Below are 18,150 nucleotides of genomic sequence, written 5' to 3'. Positions count from 1 at the left end.
TTCAAGTTCTTCAAAATTGTGCAAAATTCAAGTTTCTCATCTTTATTCAAGACAAATGGGGCCATTGGTTTAACAGATCTCCCCCGTGATTGGGTCCATTTTGCATCCACGACCACTATGAATCCCCATTTTCTTCAAATCCTCTCGCTACCAGATCAGTATCCTTTGTTTTTCTTTCTTGTCAAGAATCGCATTTATTATGTGTTACGCCACATTCTTCTCATCGTGCATCACATCAATAACATGTCGAATCTTATGTTTCGGCCAATATTCCATTTCAAAGAGAATCGACCTCTTATACCATGCTTCAGTAACTTCATAATCTTCATCATCTCCAATAGCAACCACATCTACATCATCTACACTCCGTTTGGCACCTTTTAATACTTTACCAGGTACATAATGGACACGACTTAGCATTTTCTCAATTACTTCTCCCTTTAACCTTGGTGGAGGGGGGTTTAACTCTTTTGTCTTAAGTCCTAAGTACTTGCCCTGCCTAAATGGGTGATCAGATTTAAGAAACATCCGGTAATTTGTATAAACGATCTTCCTTGCATTCCCAAGATGCATAGACGGAGTTTCATCACCACAAATAGGACAAGCTTTGTAACCATGTGTTACACAGCCTGATAAGTTACCATACGCAGGTAAATCATGAATCCCCCACATCAACATAGCCCTCAAAGTAAAGTGCTCTCTTTTGTACATGTCATAAGCTGCCACCCCTTCTTTCCATAACTGTTGTAACTCATCAACTAGTGGTTGAAGAAATACATCAATGTTTTTGACTCGGTGCCTTCGCCCTGGTATTAATAATGACATCATATGGAACTCAGATTTCATGCACAAAGACGGAGGGAGATTATAAGGAACTATGTAAACAGGCCAACAACTGTAACCAGTGGATTGAACTCCACGTGGATTGAATCCATCAGTTGCAATCCCAAGCCAAACATTACGCCCTTCCTTAGCAAAGTCTGGCCAATCATCTTTACATGTCTTCCACTGAAGTGAATCGATTGGGTGTCGCATATAATTCCAAGAAGGTGTCGCTCTATCGTGCCATGTCATTTCACGCGCTATCCATGCTATTGTGTACAACCTCTTGAGTCTTGGAATCAAAGGAAAATGTCTCAATACTTTTCTCGCCTCTTTTGTTTCTTTCTTCTTCCCCGTTTTCCCCTCCTTCACTTTGTATCTAGGTGTTTCACATTGAGGACATACCGTTAAGTCAGCTTCAGTCTTCCAATATAACATACAGTTGTTTTCGCATGCATCTATACACTTGGCTTTCATTCCCAAATCTTTTAACATTGCCTTCATTACAGGATACTTTAAAGGCAACGTGTTTCCTTCCGCAACCATTTTCTTCACATGGACAAGAGCGGTCTGCTTGTTTCGACCAATTATATTGCTTCTTCAAGTTTTGTAGGTCCACCACTGCCGAGAGAGTTGTTATAGGAGCCTCGCATGAAGCGTATAATTTTTCTTCCGCTTTTTGTTTATATTCATTATACCTTTTACCCAAATCTGGTTCAAGAACATATGGTGGTTCCAAATCTCCACCCTCACTTTCATCGCCTCCATTCAAATCACCGCTAGCCCTTCATGTATGCCATAAGCAACGTCAACAAGATTCCCCATTCTGAGTCCTTCAGCCTCATCGTTTTCTTCTGCATCTCGGTCTACCATTCGATCCTTATATGGGTTCTCACCATGTAGAACCCATACACGGTATGTTGATTCTATACCATGCAAAATCAAATGTTTTCTCACTATATCAAACGGAAACCTTTTCCTATTTCGCACTTATTACAAGGGCAAGGACACGTGGTCGATGTAGGGTCCTTATCACTAGCAAATTGAATAAAATCCGACACCCCTTGCTTGTATACGATCCCAAATCTGTCAATTTCATTCATCCAATCCTTTGGAATTGGTTGAGACATACTGCAAAATAACTCCTTACACTACACCGTTTAGAATAAAATAAAATCTACGCAAAATAGTTTAGAGGCAAAAGGATGAAAGTGACTTTGAGCTTGCAATATGACATATACAGACACAACTATTTACTTAACTTCATTATACCAAATCAGGGAGTTCCTTCAATATGCAAGTCTAGTATAGGTAATAGCAGAGTATCATTTTTTTTTCGGTAGAAATATCGGCAAAGTATCAAACCACTAAGGTAAGTATACTCAATATTTTAATCCAGTCACCATAACAAATTTGACAAGAAAACACTAAAGAAAAATACAAACACTCGAGTTCACTCATGACAATGACGACAAGATATTTGTCCAAATAATGACATATAAGAAAAGATCTCTTAAAGTCAGTTTTAACACCATCGATTAGTTTACTTACCACAATCATTTTACTTGAAAAAAAACCATAGGATAAAACAATGATAATAACATGTAAACAGATAATAACCACAAAGATGCATTTCCACAAACAATCCGAGACTCAAAAGAAGAGTTCAAACAACATAGTATTCATATATTGAATAGTACTAATAGAGCATACCCATTACATGCCCCGATTAAACCAACAAACCTGAAACAGAGAACTAACAACTCCCAAAAACAATTGTTTTTTTATGCCTGATTGTTATGTAATTTGCGTTTTTCTTGGTTACAAAATTATTTGCGTGAGTTTCTAATGGGCTTTGAATTTTATATTGTATGAACTCAAATATAAATATTTGTGTGGGTTTCTGCTATGAATTTTATATTTTATGTGTGCTATGAATTTTATATAATATTTGCGTGGGTTTCCTATGAATTTTATATTGCCCAACTATGAATTTCCTACACTATGGGGGCATATGTGTGAGCAATGTCTACTTGCAGGCCCAAGTCCCCCCGTGTACTCATAGTTTAAATCCAAGTCCTCATTGCAAGAGATCAATTATCTATCACAAGTAAGGGAAGAAAAAGTAAAAGGGACAAACAAAGTAAAATAGTAAAGTGAAAAGATGGTCTTAAGTCTAAATACACTAAAGAACACCCACTTGTAGAAATCTATTATATGGTCTTGCACTAGGTCATTGAATTTCAGTACAAAAACATCAAATCCTAGGCTCTCGATCAAAGTTTCTTTAGAAGAAAGGAAACGTACATATGGGTGTTCTTGGGGGACTTTGGAATATCTTTCTAGTTAAGCTAAGCAAGAACCATGAAAAGAGCAAGAAAAATAAACTATTGCAAACCTGGGAACTTATGGTCAAGATGGATTGTGATGGGTGTGAGCTTAAAGTTAAGAAAACCCCTCTTCATCGAAAGGTATCTCTACTACTTAACCCCTTAAAATGTATTTGCATATATAAAGCAGCGCATATGATACATAATATGGTTGTACTCAAAACAACAAACCATATGATAGTGGGTATAGGTTAGAATATAATAGGTAGATTGAGCAAATAGTATACTAACACAGGCTATTGTATACGAAACTGACATGTAAGGACTCGGAAGCACAGGGACCGTGAATAGGACATATACGCACCATCGGGCAGAATTTAGGATATCCTTGTGCAAGAATGGGATGAGATTCGCATACTCCCAATTTCAGTCAAGTAAACAGGAAAGAATTCCCAATCTTTGTCTGAATGAGGGAGATTCAATACTTGCGTGGGTTTCCTGCTATGAATTTTATCTCTCAACTCAAATATTTTGAACCGCTTTTCTCCAGCTTTTTCTTTTATTTTTTGGGCTCTCCTTAACTGGTTTGATGGTGTATCTACAAGGAAAACTAAAGGTCTCATTACACTAGGCTTCGATTATATTTTAGCATAACAAGTTCAAGAATGCCTAAGGTGCTTGTTTGGCATGCTTCAACAGCACATACTTCAATGAGTGTGTGTCAGGTGTACATGGATGGATAACCAAGAAAACTTATTTGAAGAACACAAGATATCAAATAAAAATCGAAATTTTTTGTTGTATTTCAAAATAAATAACATACCTTTGAAGCAAACTAGCACCGAAATTACTTGCAGTTGTGGATTAAACACCTAGAGGAGTGTGAAAAAAAAGCATAAAAGTGGAAATTAGTTAATGAATAAAAAGCATAAAAAGCATAAGAAGAAGGAAAAGGAAGAGAAAACTACTGGATGTCGGTGGCGGCAGAAGTGTTGTTTGGTTGAGAGAGAGAGAGGGGATGTCGGTGGCGGCAGAAGTGTTTGTTTGTTTGGTTGTAAAAACAGGGGATGAAAAATATGAGCAAGAAGAGAGAAGAGAGAAGAGCGCGATTTTTTTCTCGCCCAAAATTCTAATTTTCGATTTTATTTAGTTTCTATTATCTTTTTTTTTTTTTTGCTAATCTAGTTTTTATTATCTTAATAACCTTTACGGTTTTATGTCAAAACAAAACTTTATAAATACGTTACAAATTAATTCTCAAATCCGGAAAAATTAACTAACACATTATTTGCAATTTTAACGCTAAATAAACGTTAGGAACTTAGTTACGCCTAAAAAGCGTTAGTAAACAAAAAAAGTGTGCGTTACTGATTTTCTGTTTTGGTGTAGTGATAGAGAGTGGTAATGACATTTAACTCACCTACGTTTAAGTTTTCATTACTAGTATTATCGGTTACTTCAAATGCTGTGTTTGGCGTTTTAGGATTAGGTATAGCTTGACCTGGAAACACACCTTTCGGTTGGGCTTTCTCTTGGGTTAACTGTTGTATGGAATGATTAATGGACTGTAAAATCTGTTGGTTAGCTTGCATGTAGGCTTCGAAACGATCCAGTTGTGAAGGTGTAGTAGCCACAGGTGGTGTGACTGGAACTATCTCACGTTGATTATTAATGGGTGGGTTGTGATAGTTATTATTAACCGGTACGATACTTCTATTGTTATTGTTATAATTATTATAATTCCCTTGTCCTTGTCCTTGTCTTGGTGGAACCTGGCTGTAGTTATTTGCTAGGTTATAGTTGTTTGCTGGCCTAATATTTTGATTATTAAACCTCGGAGGTGTAACTTGTTGGTTATTCTGCCAACCGAAGTTGGGGTTTTGTCTCCAAGGTGCGTTAGGTTCGCTATTTAGGGAGCAAAGATTATCCAGCTGTAATGGTGGTTGTGACAGTTGTTCATAGACAAGAGGACAATATGAGTCGGTATACTCAAGGCTGTAACAGAAATTACATGGAAGAGAGTTGATGTTCATGACAGGAGTAGGTTTATGTTGAATAGAAATGGCTTCTACATTTTTTGTGAGAGATTTGATTAGAGTTATAAGCTTGGGATCATATTTAACCTCAAACATACTGGCAGCCTTAACTGTGTAAGAAGAATTAGTGGAGCGGGGGATGTCATTACCCCCCCCCCCCCTAGTTATTATTACGCTTAGATTGATCATATAAAAACCTATAAGCCTCTGAGGCTCCTTTACTAAGGAAACTACCCTCAGTCATTATATCAAGAACCTCTTTATGGTGATGTAAAAGCCCTTTGAAAAAGGCACGAACAAACGTGTCTTTCGCAAAGTTATGATGTGGACACTCGATGAGAAGATCAGTGAAACGATTCCAGGCCTATGAAAAGGATTCATGAGGATTCTGGCGGAAGAATCTTTTGAAGCATTTCATCTGTTTTCTATGGTGGGTAAAACTGTTCCATGAACAATTGAACAAGTTTGGCCCATGAGTCCACAGAATTAGGCATTTGGATAGTTAACCAAGACGCCGCCTTATCGGCTAGGGTGAAAGGAAACACCTTTAGTTTAATTTGTTACAAACCTACGGTAGGATGATGAAATGTGGTAAGAACTTGTTCTATCCTACGCATATGCTGATAAGGCTTCTCGTGGTCTAACCCATAAAAAACCGGTAACAAATTAAATATATTCGGGGAAATTCAAAAATCCCCCACTGGGTCTGCAAGAACGATGTATGACTTAGGGCTATCATTTAGGGCTTTGTAAAAATCAGAGAGAGGAGTCTCTATTTCGTTAGCCATTAATGTAGGTGTAGTGTGTGATATTCTAGATAGGCGTGTGTGTTGACGTTTACGATAAATAACGTTAGATGGTTTACTCTTACTAGACCTTAATCTTATGCAAGGCTAAGGCCAATATGAATAAACAACCACTAGCAACAATCAAACAACCTGATATACTAGAATTAAACTCCTCTGACAGTAGAGACGAGGAGTGAAAGGAGTTCCTGAATATCTCATTGCTACGCGTATGAATAACGTCTTTGATACGCGATCTCAGTGTATTGAAGAAGGTCGGAACACTGAATAGTAAAAATACTTGAACAAAATGAGAGTCGGTGACTAACCTATGAAAATTGGGCTTCTTCAGGAAGGGGCGCGAGCGCGCTCTAATATAGGGTAAACAAGGGCGCGGGCGCGCTCAGGGTACTGTTCGAAAAAAAATTCCAGTAACAAGAGGGTGGGCACGCTTTGAGTACTATGTCGACAAAAAAAAAAAATTCTGAAGAAAAAAAAACAAACACAATTAGAACCAAACAATCGGGTGGGCGGGTGGGTGAAATGGGATTATGTGTAGAATTGAAAACACAATGGGAAACTAATCTAACAAAACTAAGATGGCAGCAACACCATTTGATAATTGTAAAAACTAGCTTTTACTCCTACTTAACTAATTAAACTCGGCAGAAGTAAAAACATGAATTAACACTAGTTGTTACCAAAGTTCTACTCTTAATTATCATGCAATAACGGGAGTCAGAATTCGTTCCCACTAAAAAAAAAGTCAATAAACGACAGCCGTTGTCTGTTGTTTTAAGCCAAAAACGTGTGCTTTCATCCGTTGTTAGGGCCGTAATAAAAAAGGCTGTAGTTTTTGAGAAACAACGGCCCGGGACACTTGTTTATCCAATAAAAAAGCGACGACTTTTAACACTTGTCTTTGTAACGACGGCCATTGACACTTGTTTCTTGTAAGTTTGGACCCCTCTCGTAATGTATCTAAACAACATCCTATGGCCGTCGTTCATGAATAACCATATATCCAGATTATATATGCAGGTTTTTTGGTTCCTCATTGTAGTATCCTTTACGTTGTACCTGATAGTCATTTTTCTAACACAACTTAAATGGAACACAAGTACTGAACAAAAACACCAAATATTTTCATAAAATACTTAAACTTCAACCAAAGTCAATCTCAAGTAACAATTTTGTACAAACAAGTTATGTAGAACAAAAAAAAACAAATTTAAATTACACGAGTAAAACACCAAAGTCTTGAATCTCATCCACTATGTTCCAATACACATTTCGCGGTGCCCCCTCATGATCACCAAGCAGTCTTCCAAAATGCTAGAACTCTACGACCAACTCTTTGCAACTTACATGATATAGAGATGGACGCAAGGGAACCACTTGTCGCCTAGACAATGAATGCGTAGTTGCCTACAACACACATGAATCTAAGAGTGATCACATAATCTTAAACACTTGAAACAAGATTGCACGCATTGTTCCAATCAAATCTAGTAGTTTAAGCTACACGTGTCCAAACTCAACAGCTATAAAACTATAGAACTCCCATTTATCAAAAGTACTTTGTCAATTGTCCACTGCAGGAGTTCATCTGCTTCATTGCAATGCCATACTCATTTGTTATTTGGTCATACTAATAGTTCCAAAATATTAAAAATGAATTCCATTTTGACTTAAAGAAAGGTGTGCGCAATAACATAGCTCTATCTAAGTACATGCATGGTGTAGGATTTCTGAAACTATTCAAAGATTGCTTCTATTCACAATGAAGACTACCTTTTATTGCAATCTTGACAAACAACATCGAAAGCTATTACAAACATATATTAATATATGTGTTGACATGTAATATAGAACCCATAGGTGTAACCTTTCTATCCCAAATCGTTCTTTAATAACAAATGACTAGTATACCCTTACATAATAACCTAATTATCCTTATCTTCCTAACAACTTGGTTATGTTCTCTTCCTTTACTATTACTTAGGCAAGTTGCTGGACTACCACAGAAACCACATTGTTGCAATATAATGTGCACACCGCCCTGAGCTATGGGCTCTACAAAGTTGATGCAGTAGAAGCATGATGTGTAATTGCGATAAAATTCATAAAAACATAATGAAAACATAGATATTTGACCTTCAGTTAAACACCAGAAACAACTTATAATGGATTTTTTTTTAAGTCCTTTTTCAGAAATCCTCATTCCGCCAAGAAAAGTGTTTACTGCCATTTTTTTTCTTGTTACATGTAGATACTATTGTGAAAGTAACAACTAATACAATTCTCATATATTCAATTCTGATAAGTAACACATTACCGATCAGAACATAAAATCCATAACGTATTACCCTAGACAGATAGACTAAATAGTAATAAAAAATAGACCATAACTATTGCACATAATAAGAACTAAATTAGAGGAATCTTTTAAATGTACCTGCTTAAAAGAACAAAAGAGTAGTCCTCAAGGCCAATCTCACAAAATCGCCACTGCACGGAGCAAGATCATTTAGGAAAAAATGCATTACTTCAGGAAACCACTCCATCGTGAAACATGATAAATAAGTATTTACGTATCTCAAAAGACCTTTTGACACATTGCGATTGCAGCATTAGGGGCATCATTCCGAAGGCCACTTTCAAGACCTTTCACAAGCAGTGTTCTTAAAGAGAACAAAGATTGTAAAGCTTTCATCAGTAGATCAACCCCATCCTTCTTCAAGAAATTGCCAAGTTCGTCCATTTTGTCTAAACTCTACAAAATACAGTTCACCCATATATTAGCCATTTGTTGTTCAAGATTAGGATCAATTGAGAGTATCCATATTATGTAGGTCCACATGAACTCCACAAACTATATATAAATTATTCTTCTTACTTCACTTTCCCCAACGCATTCAAATGAGTATATTTTAAGCTTTCCATCTTTCAATCGTGTGGACATTAACTAGATTTTCTATCGATGAAACAACATTCTGATTAATATCATTTCTAGTTCATTAAGAGTTTGAGAAAGAGTCAATATAGAGAACCTAAGTTGTGTAGTATATGTAAGCTTTTCTTGATTAACAACATAACAGATTTGGGTGAAACTATAACTTTCGCCTATAAATGAGAACAAAGTAATTGAAGCACAACATAAATACCTTCTTGCACTCTAGAAATAAAGAAAGAGCTGATAAGGTTTTTCTATGAAGAGAATCCTTGATTGATTCAAGTTGCTCTGTGAGGCTGCAATAGCACGTGTAAGAGTTATTACGCCAAGTAGCCAAGTAGCTAGAAATAAAGAAAGAAATAAAGTAAAGTGAATTCCTATAATAGTTTCGTGGACGATAATTCAGTACTTTAACTTTGTTTTTTAAATAAAAACTCATAAGGTGAGCAAACCAAAGAGAAGAAGAGGAATCAAATACTTGTGAAAATCATTTGAGAGAAAGAGAGAGAGAGGAACCAACCTACTACAAAACTAAACACACAAAAACAGGTTAACTAGACAACATGTATACTGTCCGGGGACGTGGTGGCTAACAAAATTTTATCTCTAGAGTAGTAGGGATCGTTTGAGTAACTAAATAAGTAGATCATAACCGTGTGACATGGTCATTTGGACAAACATGAGCTGCATCTTTCATATGCCTATCAAGTAGTTATGTAGAAGAAAAAAAAGTTGGACTGGCATCATCAGTAATTAATTGCACATGAAGCTTTGATAAACCAAAACAAATAATAACCCATAAGTATATTATGTGAAAACGTTTTCTTTTTTTAGGCATCATGAGGAGAAAATTCACAAAACAGATATTAAGAATATATGAAATCATAAATAAATCTTGGTAAATTAGGAGAACCTACTGCGGCATTCTTTGAGAATAACATGTATATATTGTGTATGTCAGATCACATTCAAAAGGAATTGTGCAAAATACCTTCCCGCGTTGAAAAAGTCCTTCAGTTCATTATGAAATATTCTAAATTGTTCTACAAATGCTTCATTATATCCCCTAGGGTCCTGGTAATTCTGGCAAGCATTGCTTCAGTAGAAATTAGATTTTTTGGGCCTGCATTACGATGAAGCTTGTTCTATATAGTATGCTTTATTTCATGCTGGACAATGCAACAAATTCAGTACATAATACAAGACAACAAAATTTAATCACTGCACCAAAACAATTCAAAGAAGTATTTTCTTCATACTAGAGGTAGAGATCTATAATGCTTGTCATTTATCTTAGATGCTTAAATCTAGTTGTGTCTACTGAACTTCATAGTGAGAAGGTCTAAAGTAAATTAATATGGATATAATGTCATTCAATAACATATCAAAGTGAATTAACAGAGTACAGAAACCAAAGACCCGTGTATCTTAGATTGCCATCCTCAAAAGCCCAGCCCATCCATACCCCAAAACTTGTTCGACCACCACAATAACAAACTCATAAAATAAAACACACAAACTTCAAAAAGTGGCCACTACCCCAAATCCTAATGCCCATAACCAACCAATAACAATCAAACATGATACAACCCGAAACGGAAACGATACGTAATAAACGAAACAGGAAATAAATAAATAATATTATCGGAAAGGAAACCAATAAATAAATAATATTATCGAAAATATAATATATAAATAATATATATATACTAGTAATACAAAGGAAACCAAAGAATTCAGTATTATTAATGCCAATAAACACAAACATACAGACTATTAACAAAGCAAGCAAGCATATCAATTCTAGCATTCATATAATGAAATAAGCATATGCATATAAATATGGGATAATACATACGAAAGTAGTAGTAGTACCAAGATGGCCGCGCTTGGAAGCAATGTGAAAGGGGTTCATGTCGAGCTTGGACCGAATTAAAAGGGATGATAGATCAGCAAAGGTGAGCAAGTAATTGAAGACTTGTTCAAGATTGTTGTCAGCCGCTATGTAGAGGGTTGTCTCACCCGCATCGTTCTGCAAGGACATGATACTGGAAAGAGCCTTGTGGTGATCAGATAAGGATGGTGCTGCTTGGAGGAGCTGTTTGAGGGTGTGGAGGTCGCCGGATCGAACTGCAGAGAATATAGTTGACTGCTACGACATTAGCTAAGTTTAAATGTCTTGAATATTTGTATTTACCATACTACACATAAATAAAATGATTCAGCGCAAGATAAGACTTAACAAATCAGAAGAAGATGATGGTACATTCAAGAGTAGAAAAATAGGCGAAATTCAAAAGTATATAACATCAGTTCCATTACCTAAGTCTTGAGTAACCCTACACCAAAAAAATCCCCAAATTGAGTAACAACAAACATGTGAAAGGAACGAAAAGGGAAAGCTTGGGGACTACCTCTGAATTTGAAAAGGAATAGTGGTCATTCTCATTGAGAGGCATGAACTTGAAGATTTTTTTTTTCAATGGTGAGCGGTCTTCCTTACGTGCGAGTGTGAAGATGAGAGGCAGCAAACCCTTGAACAAATATTTTTAGAAGGTATGTTTTTACTAAAATACCCCTGGGAGTTGGGCGGGCTTGCTTGAATTTTTCACCAAAGTACAAGCGGGAAGAGGCACACAAAAAACAACGACCATTCAGTCCTTATACCACGGCCATAAGCAATCGTACTTCAACAAGTGACATTAACCGTCGTTTTTAGGTGTCGTAAATTAGCCAAATTGGTGTAGTGTCCACTCCTTGTTTTGTAGACGTAATAATTTATCTAAATTAACAATTCTATAATATCCGTGAGAGTAATGGTTTAATAAAACTAGTATGTGGAAATAACTAATTAAGATGTTCTAGACTATGCTATGGCAATTAAAATGGGAATATGTGAATAAGAAGAAAGGTATTAGGGGGATTTGAAATCCACTTTATTAATTCTTAATAGGCTAGCATAGAATTGTTGTATTCCTAATCTATATGTTTTCACATAAAGGTTGGGTCTTTTTAATCTCTAATTATTCATGGCAATCTCTGCCAACTAATAATTAGCATGTGAGGCAATTTAAACCCATTCTCATAGTGAATTAACTACCTTCTAGAGTGGAATAGATTACTATAACTTATTCTACACTAACACATCAATTCTTCATCAAGCTTTAATCAAACCCTTCTAATGGAGGTTTAGCTATGAATCATGAGACTATCATAATTAAAAAAAATAAGAATAAGAATAAGACATAATTAAAACAATATAAATAACTTGGCTTTATTAATGGTGATTAGGCTAATAAAACAATAACTAGGGTTTAACTAAAGAAGAAAACAAATTTATTATCTAATTTATTAACTAAAAGGTGATCCTCTTAGAGTTTTGCCTTAGTCCTATTTATATAGGAGAGGGCTAGGTTTACAATTTCGTGGATGGGCTTTGGAGCTATGTTTTAGGCCATTAAATCAAGTCCAAAACCTAATTACTTAAATCCAAAAAGGATTTCTCTATTAGAAATTATTGCAATAGCCTTTTCGTCCACTTTTATTCTTCTGATTGGATCAAGGCCTGAACCATTAGAAAATGCTTTTCGAGCCGGTAGTTTTGCCATATAATAGGCCTAATTCCGAGGCCTGAGTCCAAAGATACGGCCTACGAAAGTTCTATTGATTTTTATGCTCTATTTCTGCTTGCGTTGACTTTGACTTTTCAGCTTTGACTGGGCTGTAAAAAAGCTTTTTCTCCTTGAATCTTAGCCTTTAATCATATAACTTCTTAGCAACCAACCTTTGCTCCTTTCTCTTACAAAAGTGACATATTTTTTCACATATTTGACTCTAATACCTGAAATATACAAAAACACGTAAACAATATTAACTCTTATTTATTATACACATAATTGGTCTAAATATAATATTATTAAGGGGTTAAAACTACAGTTTTGGGCTATTATCACTAAGTAAATGAGTTATGTTTTGTTAAGTACTTATGCTACAGTAGGAAGTAGGTGTGATGACACGATTGTCCATTGAATGATGTTATTTCTTTGGGTTACAAATACCATAATCTTTGGCATCAATATGTCAGACACTTGAACCGTAAACCCATCTACCATCAACGATGAATTTTAATTTTACCATGATGCTCTTTCAAGGATGTCTTTGGGAGCCTTTTCAATACAATGCTCTCTAATTCGTGGCCTAGAAATGCATACATATATTATGGCATTCCCTCGAAAAACTGGCTCTGAGTCCTCAACTTCCCCCTTTGGAGGTGGTAGGTTTTGAATCTGGAATTTATGTTTCTTTTTGAAAATGCGAAAACTTTTCTTGGTGTTTGTGGCAAGAATGTCATAAAGCAAGCTATATCTAAACACTTTCCCTCGTTAAATCTTGAAAGAACTAATAATAAAAACCCCAATACATTTTTTTTGCTAGGTAAGCAGAGAAATTTTATTAAAAAGGAAGGAAGAATAGTACAAAGTACAAAATTCAGTCGTAGAAAGGGCCAATATAGCAACAGATGACTTCATTTACCTCTCTTAGAGCATCACTGCTAAAAAAATTGTGACACATTAGCTTTTTTCATCAGTCACAATTGTTATAAACGTGTCATGTACCAACGCATTTTTGCGAAATTGTGGTTTCTATTTTGGACGGCAAAACTTGTCCCGTCCATTATTCCCTCTATTTCCTTGGCGCCAATTCATTTTGGCGCCTATCATTTCCCTCCATTTCGTATGCTATATTACAAGAAACATCCATATGCTTTCTTCATCTCCTCCTCCTCCCATATATTTTTTCATCTCCTCTCATCAGTTTAAGTTTGTAGTTATAAATTTTTTATATTTTGTCATGGGTTCTAGTAGTAATAGTCACAATTGGTACGAAAGAGTAAGTGAACTGATTTTCGACGATGATGATGAAACTGTCGCAATCGTTCAACAAATGTGAAGTGATGCAGTTGTAGTGACGTCAATGATTCTGACTTTCAACGTTTTATCTGTACCAAAATGAGGTGGATTTATTGATGGTAGAGAATACACTAACCGTGATCGTGTTGGTGCACATGAACGGTTGGTGGCTAATTATTTTGTTGCTAGACCAAATTATAAAGTAGATAAGTTTCGTTGTAGGTTTCGTATGAGAAGACCACTTTTTAACCGTATATTGGAAGTTGTAACTAATTTTGATCCATATTTTAAGCCTTCTTGTGATGCTCTTGGTTTGCTTGGGGTTTCTAGTTTGGTGAAGATGACAGTTGCAATACAAATGTTTGCTTATGGCTGTCTAGCTGATTCAATGGATCACTGGATAAAACTTGCTGAGAGTACAGCTCGAGAATCACTTCATCATTTCTGCAATGCAATTGTCAACTGTTTTGAAGAACAGTACCTGAGAAGCCTAACGGAAGAAGATGTAACACGCTTGCTTACAGTAGGTGAAGAACGCAGTTGGCCAAGTATGTTGGGTAGTTTAGACGGTATGCATTGGGTATGGAAAAATTGTCCAACTACGTGGCATGGAACTCATTTGGGCCATTCTAGAAAAGCGACTGTGATTTTGGAAGCAATTGTAGATCAGGAGCTATGGTTTTGGCACACATACTTTGGAATGGCTGGATGGTGTAATGATCTTAATATGTTAGATAATTCTCATTTATTTGATAATTTAGTAAGAGGAACAACTCCAGCTTGTGTTTATCAAGTTAATAACAATCCTTACAACATGGGCTACTACCTTGCTGATGGAATATATTGACCATGGGCTACACTGATTCAAACAATCTCATCTTCTGCTAGTCTCATGGATATTAAGTTTGCAAAAATGCAAGAATCAGCTCGTAAAGATGTGGAACGTAGTTTTGGTGTTTTACAGGCTAAATTTGCAATTGTTAGCGAGCCTGCTCGTCAGTGAGATAGATGAGCTCTATTTCGTATAATGAAGACATGTATTATACTTCACAACATGATTGTTGAGAATGAGCGTTATGAACAACTTCCAACGTGCAATGGAAACCACCTTCAGATGAACGATTGCGACATGAAGTTGAGATGTAGAGTAATAAACATGAGCTTGTGCAAAAGATGGTAGCCAGGACATTAAGTATTAATTATGGAGCTACTAATGAACAATTGAAGAATGACCTGGTTGAACATCATTGGGCACGTTATGGTGCACGCCGCAACTAAAGGAACAACTAATAAGCTTGTTTAAGTTTGATTTGTCTTAACTGTATTTTTTGTTAAGTGTGTTTTTTAAGTGTGCTTTTATCAAGTTTGTTTTGTTTAAATAAGATTGTGATTTGTTGAATGATCAGTTCCCAAATATGCGTTTTTATCCTCTTATAATGCTTCAATTTAGTCAAATTATATGATCAATAATTTAGAAAACTCATGTTTTTATCGTTTTTTTAGGATACAACCCTATTCTGAACCAAATACCTCAAAAGACGTGATCTAGAGCCAAAAGGAGCTTAAAAGCGACCTTATGGGACAGCTGAGAAAAAGTGCCAAAAAGTCAACGGTCAAAGTTAATGGTCAAAGTCAAAGTCAATGGTTAAATTCAACTCAAGGGTCCAAAAACTCTATAACTCAAGAAACACTTCAAGGCTTCAAGGACCAAGGACTCAACCCTTTGCAAGACAAGGACTAAGCACAAAAGTCTCAAAAGACTAAATGATCAAATTCCCAAAGACATGGGCTTGGGCCTAAAAGGCTTGACCCTATCCACTCAAAGAAGGCACAATAAACTTCTAGATTATGTTGCTTGTTGGATAAGATTAGATGAGGACAAATTTGTATATCTCTACACATATATAAGTGTAGAGATGCCCACAAAATAAGAGAGCTAGTTAACTAATAGCTAGACTCTAGTAAGAGTAGGAGATAAGAATTTAGTTATTTGTTTTTATTTACTTTTAATTCATTGTTTTTCATTTTCATTACTTTAAAGCTTGAAGCTTTGTTGAATCTAGTTGGTTTTCTTTCATTCAAAGTGTTTAATCTTGCTTTTTATAACAATAGTTCTTCAAAACATCTTCTAAATCATTCATTCAACCAACCAAAGTTGGTTATACTCATTTGAATCAATCAAATGAGTATAACTTGCTAACTAAGTGATCAGCTCCCAAATGTGTATTTTATTACCCTTACATTATTGCATTACAGCCCTTCTTACGCATAATGAAAAGACAACTTATAGCTTTTATTGCCTTTTTAAGGTTACAGAGTAATTTAGACCACTTATCATAAAAGCTACGTCTTAGCACCAAAAGGAGCCTTAATTACGCTTATTACGAATACTCAAAGTTGCTATGAAAAAGTGCTGAAAAAGTCAAAGGTCAAAAGTCAAAGGTCAAAGGTCAAAGGTCAAGGACTCAGAACAGAGGAATTGAAAGTCAAGTCCTCAACTCATCAGAACACCAAAGATAGATGTCCTTAACACAAAAGAAGACTTTATCTAAAACCTATCTTGATCAAGAAGAAATCAAAAAACAAAAGGAAAAAACAAAAGCATAAAGCAAAGGGTGAAGCGTCTCAAATATAATGGAGAAGAGCAAATCAGTCTTTTGTAAAAAGTAAGGATATAAGAACCAAAAGTCAAGGAGAGAGAATGCACCTAGACTTATTCTAGTGTCATGTAGGATTTATTTTCTAATCATTTTCATTCAAGTCATTTATTTTTTGTTCTTCATTTTCAATCTTGTTATTCACTTTATGTTCTTCAATCAATAAATCATTTCTTATTTGTTGTTCTTTCTTTCAATCATTTCAATCATTTTCTTTCAAGTTTGTGTTATTTCAATTACTTAAACAACTTAAGCTTTTTCAAGTTTGTTCAATACAAATAGAGTTAACCAATACAAGTCTTAAACTAAAGAAAACTACATTCTTTTTTTCCAACACTCCCAATCATTCAAGCTCCAAACAATTTATTGTGAACCACATCAACAACTTTGAGATACTCATCACTAGATCTACTTCAAATGGTGCCGCCATCATGGATTGGAGGAGCATGAACTTTGGTTGAGCATCTAAGGAGAGAAGCATCACTCTCACCATTTCATTTCTTGTTTTTTTTTTACATTGATTTATTTTGTTATTTTTCATTACTAACTTACTTTTTTGCAAATCAAGGTTCAAGATTGAACAAATGGAGATGAGCTGAAGCTGCTGATGAAAGCCGGTCAAACTTAGTCGGAGCCGGATGGGCGACTACCCAACCACCTCAGCAAACTAACATCCCGTTTTTTCACAGTTCAGTTATTTTGTAATAGAGTATTATAAATTAGTGGACCTTGTTTGTATAGATAGAGATAAAGACAAAAAAAAGAGAAAAACGAAAAACAAAGAAAAAAAATGAGTTTTTGATTGATTATGTGGATGAACATGAGTGAACACTTGGTTGAAGTTCTAAACTTACCAAGAGATTAGAGTTTTTATTGCCTTGAGAAGTTCAAGTGTGTGAGGCGAGTCGTAAATCATACGCTTGAACACTTTGAATCAACTTAGTAATCAACACTCTAACTAAGTTTAGCTATAGTTGATAAGAGCTCAAAACTGTAGTTTCAACCCCTTAATAGTATTATATTTAGACCAATTATGTTTATAATAAATAAGAGTTAATAATGTTTACGTATTTTTGTGTATTTTAGGTCTTAGAATCAATTATGTGAAGAAATATATCCCTTTTGCAAGAGAAATGAGTCAAATTACTTACTAGAGAAATTATATGATTAAAGCCCAAGTTTCAAGGAGAAAAAACCTTTTTAAAACTTAGTCAAAGCTAAAAAGTCAAAGTCAACGCAGGTAGAAAAAGAGCAGAAATGTCAACATAACTTCCGTAAAACGTATCTTTGGACTTAGAAATCAGAATTGGGCCTATTATATATCAAAACAACCGGTTCGGAAAGAGCTTTTTAATGGTCTAGACTTCAACCCAATTAGAGCTGTAAAAGTGGACAAAAATGCAATAATTTATAGCAAAGAAACCCTCTTTAGACTTAAGTAATTAGGTTTTGAGCTTGATTTAATGACTCAAAACATAGCTCCAAAACCCATGCATGAAATTGTTAACCTAACCCTCTCATATATAAAAATGTTTAAGGCTAAACAAAATTTGACTACTTTCCTATTTACTCTCTCTCTCTCTCTCTCTCTCTCTCTCTCTCTCTCTCTCTCTCTCTCTCGTTTAGTTTAGGTTTAGTTAATTAGTTTAGTTTT

General features: G+C 35.3%; 2 protein-coding genes across 2 annotated transcripts; one reads left to right on the top strand and one right to left on the bottom strand.

The window, feature by feature from the left end:
- Positions 1–204: 204 nt before the first annotated feature.
- Positions 205–1,368, bottom strand: LOC147516971 (uncharacterized). Its single transcript, XM_086593437.1, has one exon. It carries the CDS (start codon positions 1,366–1,368, stop codon positions 205–207), a length of 1,164 nt encoding a protein of 387 aa, XP_086449563.1.
- Positions 1,369–14,068: 12,700 nt separating this feature from the next.
- Positions 14,069–14,686, top strand: LOC147516970 (uncharacterized). Its single transcript, XM_086593435.1, has one exon. It carries the CDS (start codon positions 14,069–14,071, stop codon positions 14,684–14,686), a length of 618 nt encoding a protein of 205 aa, XP_086449561.1.
- Positions 14,687–18,150: the final 3,464 nt, after the last annotated feature.

This window comes from Coptis chinensis, chromosome 2, assembly GCF_015680905.1.
Source record: "Coptis chinensis isolate HL-2020 chromosome 2, ASM1568090v1, whole genome shotgun sequence".
Taxonomy (NCBI): domain Eukaryota; kingdom Viridiplantae; phylum Streptophyta; class Magnoliopsida; order Ranunculales; family Ranunculaceae; genus Coptis; species Coptis chinensis.
The sequence above is the reverse complement of the archived record's forward strand: the minus strand, read 5'-3'. Positions and strand labels throughout refer to the sequence as shown.